Below are 12,120 nucleotides of genomic sequence, written 5' to 3'. Positions count from 1 at the left end.
GCAGATGAACTATGGTGACAAAAAGCAAATCTGTGCATAGGGCCAACATTGTAAATAGCATCAACTGCAAGAGGGTACAATAAAATTTGGGGGAGGTTGATGTAAATGTTTCACGGCCTGGGGTGCATGGATGGCTCAGTCGATCTAGCATCCGACTTTTGATTTCTCACTGTTCCTGGGATCGAGCCAGGAGTTGGGCTCTGAACATGGAGTCTGCTCGGGATTCTCTCTCTCTCTGCCCCTCCCCTACTCACATGCACACACTTTCTCTCTCTCTCAAAATAAATAAACATTTAAAAGAAACGTTTTCTGGCCTGATTGTGACTTTGGTTGCATGAGTGTTGATGATTGTCAAAATACAGACTTCTATCCATTTTATTTGTTAATTATATCTCAGTGAAGTTGATTTTTAAAATAGTGTATGAACTATTCATTGCTTTTAAGTTAGGGAAAATGGTATTGTACTTTTCCCTATAAAACAGTACTCTTTCCTCCTTGTACTCTAAAAGTATTGTTGGCATGCCTGGGTGACTCAGTCGGTTGGTTAAACAGTCAACTTCAGCTCAGGTCATGATCTCATGGTTCATGAGTTCGAGCCCCATGTCAGGCTCTGTGCTGACAGCTCAGAGCCTGGAGCCTGCTTCAGATTCTGTGCCTTCCGCTCTCTCTCTGCCCCTCCCCTGGTCATGTTCTGTCTCTCTCAAATAAAATAAATAAGTATTAAAAAAGTAATAATAATAAAATATTTTTATTACCAAAAAAGGAACTTATTTTTCTTTTAATTAGCACATTGAAAGCAGTAACATCATTTCAGCTCTTGTGTTTGCTTTAAGGAAGCCAACTTTTTTTTTTTTTTTAATTTTTAACTCTTATTTATTTTTGAGAGAGAGACACACAAAGAGTGCGAGTGAGGGAGGGGCAGACATAGAATCTGAAGCAGGCTCCAGGCTCTGAGCTGTCAGCCCAGAGTCCAAAGTGGGGCTCAAACCTAGGAACATGAGGTCATGACCTGAGCCGAAGTTGGACACTTCACTGACTGAGTGAGCCACCCGGGCGCTCTGGAAGCCAGCTTTTCTAAGTGATAAGTAGTAGCAGTTTTGTTTTGTTTTTTAATCTTTACTTCTTTTTGAGACAGAGAGAGAGAGTGCAAGTGGGGGAGGAATAGAGAGAGGGAGACACAGAATCCAAAGTAGGCTCCAGGCTTAGAGCTGTCAGCACAGAGCCCAACGCGGGGCTCGAACCCATGAACTGTGAGATCATGACCTGAGCTGACGTCGACGCTTAACCGACTGAGCCACCCAGGCGCCCCGAAGTAGTTTTAAGCTTGGTCACCAACAGACTCTTAAGCAAGAGGATGATCTGAATATACTTAATTTTAATTTATACAAAATGTGTCATTTGAATGTAGCCCCTAAATTTATTAATAAGAAAAAATAAAGAGGAATTCACAATACAATGTATTTATCTGCAGAAGATAACCACATTCTGGACATTTTTCCATGACAGTAGCCCCTTAAAATACACTTTTATTGACTTTAAAAAGACAGTATTCTCTCCATGACTATGACCTTTCCCACTACATTACAAATATCAACATATAAAAGAAATCATAATTCTTAATAATTATGTGAAAAAGTTGTATGTGAGAAAAGAGTCCTTTACACATAAAAATTAACTTAGGTTGTTTGATTGTTTTAACAGAAATACCCAATGCCAGTGCAGATGGACCTACTCTTAACACTGCCCATGAGATTGTGGATTGGTAGTTTTATTAATGGTTTGAAGTTCGCTTTAAGATCCTTAAGGATGTTTTTACCCTTTGATCAAATAATTCTACTCTTAAAATGGAATTATACATTAGGACTGTGGTCTGAATTTAGAACCTTTTCTTGCTTTGGGAGGGAGATGGGAAATACAGGGAATAATATTAATTGTTAATATTATAATAGTAATTGCTACCGTTAAAATTTTTTAGGCTTTTCTCCTATAAAATACCACTCATTATATGCCTGCTATTGAGTAATAAACTCTTGGATTTATCCCTGTGGAGGGAATTTAAGCCTTTCGTATTTATGTATGTATTTAAAACATAATTTAAGCCTTATGTATGTATTTAAAACAAATTGACTTTTAACTATTGTTCATAATCTATTTAACTTAGATTGCATGAAAATCAAATGCAATGTATGGACAATAACAAAAAGGAGAGTTGGTTTGTCTCCTCTGGTGCTTTCCTGAGTCAGCCCGCACACAGAACATGATCAGTTTTATTGAGTCATCTCATATTTTTGAATATGCCTAAATGGACTGACCCTTTTTTTTTTTTTGCAAGCAGATTGCAACAATATGTGTAATGGAATTGTAATAAACTGATTCCCATTTTTATGCTACTGGATTGCCATAGATCTTGTGAGAATGCACAGTTCTTCCCACCTATTATATTTCTTAGCCACCTCACTGCCAGGAGTCTCTCTGATTTTTATCTCATATTCTTCCATTTTCTTGCCCCCTAATTAGAAGGTCGTTTGGTCCTTATTGCCCTTATCACATGTGATTTCTTTCCCTCCTGACTTGGAGGTATGTGAGTATCAACTTTGCTATCCACTTTCAATGTTCTGAATACTTTGAACTTTTATAATTAGCTGTGTTTTTACCCTGACATTTATTTGGTTTCTATTTTAAATTGAGAAGGTTTTGACATCTAACCTATTGTGGTATCTGTATTTACAGTTCCCCGAATGTGGTTTCTATGGAATGTATGATAAGATCCTGCTTTTTCGCCACGACCCTACCTCTGAAAACATCCTTCAGCTGGTGAAAACGGCTAGCGATATCCAGGAAGGCGATCTTATTGAAGTTGTCTTGTCAGGTAGTACTTTTATTTCTCTATCCATAGAATAATAATTTCTATTTGAAGAAATCTTGGGCATAAGTTTTTAAGGGTAACAGAAAACATACATCAAAATTGGGCCCAAAAGGAAATTTTGGGCTTCTGTCTACAGGAACTTTCAAAATTTTTTCAGAAAAAGCAAACAGTTTGCCTTGAATTGGCTGTTTCTGCATCCAGTATTGTCCCACTTTTCCCAAATTTACAGTCTCCCCAGCCTCCCAGCAACACACAGGCGTACTTTCATTTATCACCTTGAATCATTTGGACAGCGGCAAAAGCAAACAAAAAAACTCACCAGCGGTGAAAGACAGGTGTTAGGGCCCCACATGTACGGAGGGTATGGAAGCCAAGAAATGACAACAGGGCTAGGTAGGAATCCATTGCTTTCATTAAGTCAGAAGCCTGCTTGCTATAAGCCAAGGCCAAGTTGGAAACCAGAGTTCAGGAGTTACAGCAGATGAGGCCATGCCATCTCGAGGAGCAGCTGCTCTCAGATAGATATCTGCCCAGATTTATATTTCTTGTTTAGGATTTACAAGTTACTAATGGGACTGTGTGTATCAATACAGAAAAACAAAAAACAAAACAAAACAAAACAAAAACAGTGTATTTCACTTAAAAAAAAAAAAGTGCCAGGGAACAGCTGTACAGGGATCCTCACAAAAATGATCAGTGCAGCAATGTGAAGAGACCCAGATTTTTAATGTTTATTTTTGTTAAAATTGAGGAATTATTGAGAAACTCAGATTGTATTGCTCCTTTGTTATTTCTTTGACTAAAGGAAATCCATTGGCTTTAATGATTCTAGATTTTACTTCTTTAAGTTCCTCAACTTGTTCAGCGCCCAGGCCTTGGTTGCACTGATTAGAATTCAGTTGGACTTGAGCCCCGCATTGGGCTCTGTGCTGACTGCTCGGAGCCTGGAGCCTGCCTTGGATTCTGTGTCTCCCTCTCTCTCTGCTCCTCCCCTCCTTGCACTCTGTCTCCCTCTGTCTCAAAAATGAATAAACATTAAAAAAAAAAAAAAAGAGTACCTAGAATTCAGTTGGACTTTGCCTGGATGCAGTCCAATTCACTAGGTCTTTGCTGATCACCTATCATTATGTGACGTCCTGGGATCACCACATTTTCATTGTGTAGATAGATCCTATGAAACAACTTGTTTTGCTAGAAAAAAGTAATAATTTTCTTGTTTATAGGGTTGCCACTTGCTAAAGAAACCAAAAAAAGAAAAGGCTTACATGTGTTTTTTTGTAGATAATGCCAACCACTTTTATGTTCTATGATTTTTTCGTATATATATTTTATTCAAGTATGATTAATGTCTAGTGTTACATTAGTTTCAGGTGTACAATATAGTGACTCAGCAATTGTGTACATTACTCAGTGCTCATGAGCACTCCCCACCTCCCCTCCCTGTGGCAGCCATCAGTTTGTTCTCTATAGTTAAGAGTCATCTTTTGTTTGTCTCTTTTTTCCTTTGTTCATTTGTTTCTTAAATTCTACCTTGAGTGAAATCACATGGTATTTGTCTCTCTCTGACTGACTTATTTCACTTATTGTTATACCCTCTAGATCTATCCATGTTGCTGCAAAGAGCAGGGTTTCATTCTTTTTTATGGCTGAGTAATATTTCATCGTGTGTGTGTGTGTGTGTGTGTGTGTGTGTGTGTGTGTGCGCGCGCGCGCACGTGCACATGTATTGAATCTTCTTTATTCATTCTTAATGGATGGACACGTGGGTTGCTTCCATATCTTGGCCCTTGTAAATAATGCTGCAATAAACACTAAGGGTGCATCTATCATTTTGATTTACTAGTGGAATCTAACTGGATTATATGGTAGTTCTATTTTTAATTCTTTGAGAAACTGCCATGCTATTACCTTTCTTGGACTCTTTCAGAAACCAGTGCACCTGGCCTCAAAAAACTAGTGCTTAGACATGTCGTTTTTTTCAGTTTCCTATTTCTGAGCAGTAGGGGCTGCCTTAAATAAATTATTCAGGGAAATCATGCCCTGGATCCATCCTCTCTATAATTCATATCAAACTCACAGTCAGACTGCTTCACAAATAATGTAATGTGTTTTATGAATCTTTTTTGCCTGTGGCAATGTCCAGAAATATATGAGAATTTTTAAAATTGCATTTCAAAATTTATTTTTCTTTCCATTTTACTTTTGTTGTCAAGTGTTTTATAGCAGTTCCAGGCAGATTGAATGCAAGCTGTGTGTGGGTGTGCTTGCGCTGTTGAAAGGGGCTGCCTCTGTGCATGTGATCTCTGTGTCATAGAGCAGGACCTGCTCTTGGGCACAGTGACCCGATGTGGCCCTCTGCATTGCTTCATAGCACTGAGAACTGCATTGTGCTTCTCCTCGCTGTCTTTGAGAACCAAACCCTCATTGTGTTTACGTTCCGCTTCTTTTGTCACCCACCCTTTCCATTCCATGTTCTCTTCTCCATCTCCCTGGCCTTGATTGCTCAGAGGGCATTTAAGGGCAACCTTTTTTTTACCTGCTGCCCCAGCACCAGGCTCAGGAAGGCTTCTCCTGCTGTTATCGGCTATCTTGTTGGTATTTAAAAGGAGCTGTTCTATAACAGCCTAGTTGCAGATTTGAACCTGGAGCCTTTCAACTTTTTTGCTCCACATAGTCTCACTTCCCCAGTGTCATTTAACCCTTAAATATACAATTATATATATTTAATTAAACATATATAATTACATATAATATATGTAATACATGTATTTATATGTACACACATTCAATTATGTTTAATTGATGATCTCCAACATTTCCCCGTTAGCTTCTTTGGCAACTATATTCTCCTCTCTCCTCTCCTACTCTAATGCTGACCCTTGTGATTTTCTCGATAAATGTTAAAAATGATTTTTCTTTAAAACCTCCCCTACCCGCGTTACAGTCCTGGCTTTTCCCAGGCCCCTTTCCTTCCTGTTTGTTGTCAGTCACCTGCAGCACAGTCCCACACCTGAGCTCACCAATAAGACTTGGTCCAACTCTGAGGTCTTCACACCGGCACACCCCCTTCATCTTGTCTGTTGCTACCAAATCCACATCCTAGGTGCTGCCATTTGACTGTAGTTTTCAGTCACTAACTCCCTACCATTTTAGGACCATTTTTCTTTCTTCTTCTCTCCCCACAGCACACAGGCCACCACCTGCATGTCATACATCACGTTGATGCAGTCTCTAGTATCTCATGTTTTCCTATACCCTAGTTGGGCCTGTTATACGTGTCTATAATCTGATTTACATTGCCATCCATTTTTGCCATTCCTGTTCCTGAGCCACACATGGCTGCTAGACACACAGTCCCCTGCCCCTGTGTCTCAGTTTATACTCATCTTTACCAACCTTACAACTGTTTGACATTTTCTTCCTCCCCCTACCCCCACATCCTTTTGTTACCATAGACCTAAGGTTCTCAATAAATTTGTATGAGGTGATTGATTGACTAGTGACTTTCACATTAGAAGTTATCACATTTCCAAAATTTATAAAAATATTGATTTGTTGTAAAAATATTATTTCTCAGTATATCCACAATAGTAAACTAAAGTTCAAGTCTCCTTGCTGTGCACTGACTTAGCCCTTACCAGAAATTAGTCCCTGTGATATGGGTACTAATAAAATATCATATCATATCATATCATATCATATCATATCATATCATATATTGCATTATAATTGGATACCAGGGAGCTCATATCACTAGCTCATTCCTGACCCAGTCCCTGAAGAATATGGAGTGCTGTAATTGGCCAGAGAAATATGCCATTTCCTGAAGGTGTGGTGAAGGATCCACTTCATTCAAAATGCAATGGGTAAAGGAAGTAAGAGAACAAAACACTGGACATCCCCTCTGCTGCCTTTAGACCAGTTTCAGAACATAAACAATGCTGGAAAATTTCCTCTTAAAGACTATAATTTTACGTTAAAATTCATTTATCTAAATTTTCTGTTTTTCCCCATGAAAAATTAAATTTTACTCTGTAGTTCAACATAAATGTAACCTGGTTCTTTTCCACCAACAGGAACATGTTCTGACATAGGAGTAGAGTAAAATGTGAGAAAATATCAAAAGATTAATTTTGAAGAAGATTATATACTCTTGTCTCTTCAGACAACATCAAGAATTTTCTGTTGTTTAAGTCATTTTCTGCCAAGGTCTTTAATCATCTGTCAGTACTAACCAGGCTGCTTTTGGCTAATTTGCTAGTTTTCTCTCTCCTTTTCTTTTTGAAAAACAGGGCTTGTATGATCTAGTGTATTTAGACCCAGTAAGCCAGGAAAACATTGCTCATCGGTGGATGGGTTGGGTTCTGGAGGAAAAAAAAAAGAAATAACTCCATGGAAGTTCCCCACCATGCACACTCCCACCACTGGCAAATTTCCTTTGTCTGCTAAGCAAGGGATTAGGATTGCTACCATTGTTATGGAGTAGGAAAGCACTACAAATGGAAGTTTCCTACTAATGCCAAAGTCAGGTTCAAGTGTATAGTACTGAACTATAAAACAAAGTTCATGGAATTTATCTGAAGCCTTTCTTGTGATGAATCTCTATTAAAGTCTGATAATTCAGCTGTAGCAATGCAAATTAGGAATAGCACTGCATTCACGTGACTCAACTCTTTCTTTCTTGTTTTATGGAGGCTTGACCTCCAATAAATGTGTGTGTGTGTGTGTGTGTGTGTGTGTGTGTGTGTATTTATAGGTGGTTAAATGGAAAATAGATGAGGACTATAAGAATTTCTCAAGATTACAATTTTAAAGTCTTAGAACTAAATGTTGAAACTTTCCTTCTTTAATTAATGGCAAAACTCCATTTTTTAAGATAGTTTTCACTAGTTTTTACAATAGATTATGCAGTATTATTTGTAACTTTTGCAAAGCAGTGTTTCCACATGTGGCTGGTTATTAGTTCCACACCATCTAGAGATGGGAGCCTCAGAAAGCTAGTGCCATAGCCCAAGCAGAGGGGTTGTGGGCCTATTTTCAGGCAGTGATTGAAGAGCTAAAAATGAAGTAGAAAGAATAAGAAATATTTTAGAGTTAAAATTGAAGAGATCTATAACCACTTGGATATAGTTGATGTAGGAAAATGAGAAAATGAAGAGGACTCTAATGAGAGCTCCAGCTACCTAAGAGTGATCACATGCTCTTTCCCTCACATCAAGTCTTGTTCTCAAGTGTTGTTCAGTGTGTTTGGCTCCTGTCCCAAGATGCTGGAAAACTAATTTCTCGGGCATATAGTACCATTAATTTCCTTTGTGATTTTGTACAAGTTGCATAATCTCTAGGATTGAGTGTTATTTTCTTTGTTTTTTAATAAAAAAAGAATCTTATACAGGGTGAAAGTATCATACAAGGCTAACAAGTACATGGATTCCTTATTTTCTTTAGTCTGCTGGTAAAGTGGTATTCATAAATATTGAGTACAGTTCCCAGGGCCAGATCATCTGACTTCATATCCTTTCTCTATTCTGTACTATTTACATCTTTGTGAAGACATTTACGCATTCTGTGCCCCAGTTTCCTCATCTGTAAAATGGAGACAACACTAGCACCTACATTTTAAGGTTACTGCAAACATTAAAAATAAGTTAACTCGGGGCACCTGGGTAGCCCAGTTGGTTAAGCATCCAACTTTGACTTAGGTCATGATCTCGTGGTTCATGGGTTCGAGCCCCACGTTGGGCTCTGTGCTGACAGCTCAGAGGCTAGAGACTGCTTCAGATTCTGTGTCTCCCTCTCTCTCTGCCCCTCTTCCACTCCACTTGTTCTCTCACTCTCTCTCTCTCTCAAAAGTAAATAAACATGAAAAATGTTTTTTAAATAAAAATTAAAATAAGCTCACACGTGAAGCACTTCAGAGAGTTTCTACACATAGCAACTGCACAATAAATGTTAGCTCTTCTGGTTGCTTCTACTCTTCACACTCTAAGCAGCCTTTCCTCACAATGTTCATTGTTGTTAAACATACCACAAAAGGGAATCCTGGTCTGATAACTCTGAAAGCTGTTGTGTCAAACAATGTTAAAAGAATTATTTATTGCAGGACTCTTCAGAACTTTGGTGCCTGCTAATATGTAGCATAACTCTTGAAAATCTCTTCCCAAATTCACTGTAACACAAATACTTTTTTTTCTTCTAAGTATACGGTGAGTCTTTGGCTAGCAGTCCACAGTGGGGATACTCCTCTGGGACAGACCCATGGACCAAATGGTCTGAGAAGGTATATCCATTCTGTCTACACGTAGACCACTTCTCTCTCACAGAGAGTAATATTTGAATCATGGAAATATGGGAGTTAGGTAGAAAGAAATTTTTGTTTACATAATAGCAGCAAGCTGTTGAATCAGTTTACATAAGTAATGTTTCTTTCACAATTACTCTGGGAGGTAGTGAAATCAGAGATCTTAAAAGGTATAAAATATGCATTTTAACTTGCTCACATCCTACAGTGAGTAGTAGAGGGAATACCAGAATTTGAATCTAAGTGCTTAGTCACTATTAACATTACCTCAACTTCAGTTTAACCCTTTGATCTTGGACCAGTAAACAGGATTTCTTGAAGTTCTGTTCAGAGAATTCCTACCATGGTAAGTTTATATTTCAGGAAAATATTGATGGTATTTGTAACAACAAAACCAGTAATGAGCTACAAATTCCATTGACATGATTTTTATCACAGAACCCTTATCCCTCTCTTCCTCATAAAAAAATAACTGTTTAATAAAATACATAAACTGTGATCAGGTTAAGAAAACCTGAAGTCTCTTCTTCATAGAGTTACAGTACAAAAATATGAAGTAATAAAGTAACCAAGCCCCTTCTTAAATAAGATCCCATGATACAATTTCACAACTCTGATCAACACTGAAATTGTGTCTGAGCATCACTATATTTAAGGAATCCTTATGACCATGTTTTTCTATTACTAGGATTCAGTGCATAAACCATAAGCCAGAAAAAATATATGGTAACAAAATTCTGGCAAGGTCCTTCTATCTTTTATAGGAAGTGTAAATTATTGATTTATATGGCACCATGCCGGTTATATCCATTTCTCACACATGTAAGATACTGCTTAGCAACGTTTTATACTCCTGTGAAATATGAGTGGAAGAGGAAAACCATGAGAGGAATACACTAGGTCACTGCATTATTATGTCCCCAAGAATACATTATGTAGATATAGTTTTGTTTCTCTCCTTTTAGGAAGAGAGCATTAATCATGGGAAGCACCTCCCCAGTGTTAATACTGCTTGAGTAATTAAGGTTGTAAAAGACCTGGCCTTTCAGTACCCATTTTATATTTCTTTGTAGTTGGTTTAGTGGTTTAGGCTTAGTGGTGCCAATTCCTGTCCAACTCTGTGCTGGTGGTTTTGTAATAATGGAAAACTTAAATGTAAGATTACATGTCATTACTCTTTTCTTCAAAGTATGGTTTCTGTTAAGTGTGTCTTCAGCATTTCCTTATTATTATTATTAATATTAATTCTCTTTCCTTCTTTTTTTAAAAAAATTTTTTTTCAACGTTTATTTATTTTTGGGACAGAGAGAGACAGAGCATGAACAGGGGAGGGGCAGAGAGAGAGGGAGACACAGAATCAGAAACAGGCTCCAGGCTCTGAGCCATCAGCCCAGAGCCTGACGCGGGGCTCGAACTCACGGACCGCGAGATCGTGACCTGGCTGAAGTCCGACGCTTAACCGACTGCGCCACCCAGGCACCCCTCTCTTTCCTTCTTTATGTTGCAAGTAAAGTTCATTTTAGTTTCTTTGTACTACGTTAAATCATTTTTGTAGAAAAGTGAATACAAAGAGCAGGCTGTTGGAATATTTCCATAGACTTCCTATCTTTCCCAACTTGTGACCTCAAAGGGGTTTTGGGGGCTCAGAGCACTTCTTCACTTTGTTAGTTTTCTCGATTATGTGTCTCCTTGTAAAGTGGATTATCCAGAGAGATATGGTACAACAGTGCATTGCTCCTGTTTGATTTTAGGAACCATAAGTGTCAGGGCAGAGTGAAAACATTCTCCCCAGGTAACATAGGGCATAAGACAAACTGTAAAGGGAAAAGTTCTTTGAAGAATCTTATTTCATTCAAAAACTTTATGCACATTTTGAACTCTGCTGTGTTACATTTCTCTCGCTTAATGTTGAATAAAAATATCTTTCCCATGTTATTCTTTAAGAAAAATGTTAGCGGGGCACCTGGGTGGCTCGGTCGGTTGAGCGTCTGACTTCAGCTCAGGTCATGATCTCACAGTCTGTGAGTTCGAGCCCACGTCAGGCTCTGTGCTGACAGCTCAGAGCCCGAGGCCTGTTTCAGATTCTGTGTCTCCCTCTCTCTCTGACCCTCCCCTGTTCATGCTCTGTCTCTCTCTGTCTCAAAAATAAATAAACGTTAAAAACATTTTTTTTAAAAAAAGAAAAACATTAGCGATGATGATATAAAGACATATAGCTTTTATAATTTGTTAGGCACTGTTCTAAGTGCTTTCTGTATATTAACTCAGAAATATGCATCACAGTTATTTTATGACATATATGCATGTAAATTTAGTTTAATAATTAGTGGACTTCCAGCCAAAGACTGGGCTGAGTCCTAGAGATTCCATTTATTTCTTACATAATTACTGGCAGATTATCTCCTTTCCCCGAGTCTTTATCCATCACCTGTCAAATACCAATGGCAATATCTTTACTATAGTGTTAGGCTGTATATTTCATGAGGATAAATATAAACTCTTTCATAAGATTCCTGGCAAATGTGAGGTACTGTGCCTTCCTGTCCCACCTCCACCCCATCAGACTACACAGTTCTTGAAACAAGATCCATGTATTTTTATATTGAATCCTCAGGACCTGTGTAGTCAGTTGCAATTAATGTCTATTTGTTGAGTGAATAGATGGATACTTGAAATAGCAAAATGAACAAACCAGTAAGCAAATTGTTAAATTGCTACTCTATATATGGTATCCACAATTCTATTCTGTAGGAATTGAATTTCAGTTCTTAGAGTTGCCTATCCTAGCCCTAATCTCTTAGTAATACCAATATTATCATCTGACTAATGTTTTTTTTTTTTTCCTGGTTTCTTGCTATCTTCTACATGTTGTCAAAAACTAATTATTTTTAGAAATTATTTTTAGAAATCCAGTTCTGCTTTCAAAGTATATACTCCATATACCCCATTCGAATCT

The 12,120-nt window shown here is 37.9% G+C and overlaps 1 protein-coding gene across 5 annotated transcripts in view; it reads left to right on the top strand.

Annotated features, from left to right (window-relative positions):
• The window catches only part of PRKD1 (protein kinase D1), a 333,105-nt gene that overhangs the window by 186,330 nt on the left and 134,655 nt on the right, over positions 1-12,120 (top strand). For all 5 annotated transcript variants that reach the window (XM_023255617.2, XM_023255618.2, XM_023255619.2 and 2 more), the window contains exon 2: positions 2,731-2,869. In XM_023255617.2, the coding sequence (XP_023111385.2) occupies positions 2,731-2,869 (139 nt within the window). The remainder of the gene's footprint in view (positions 1-2,730; positions 2,870-12,120) is intronic.

The sequence above is a fragment of the Felis catus genome, chromosome B3, assembly GCF_018350175.1.
Source record: "Felis catus isolate Fca126 chromosome B3, F.catus_Fca126_mat1.0, whole genome shotgun sequence".
In the NCBI taxonomy this organism is placed as follows: Eukaryota; Metazoa; Chordata; class Mammalia; order Carnivora; family Felidae; genus Felis; species Felis catus.
Note: the sequence above shows the minus strand (reverse complement) of the source record. Positions and strands in the feature narration are given on the sequence as shown.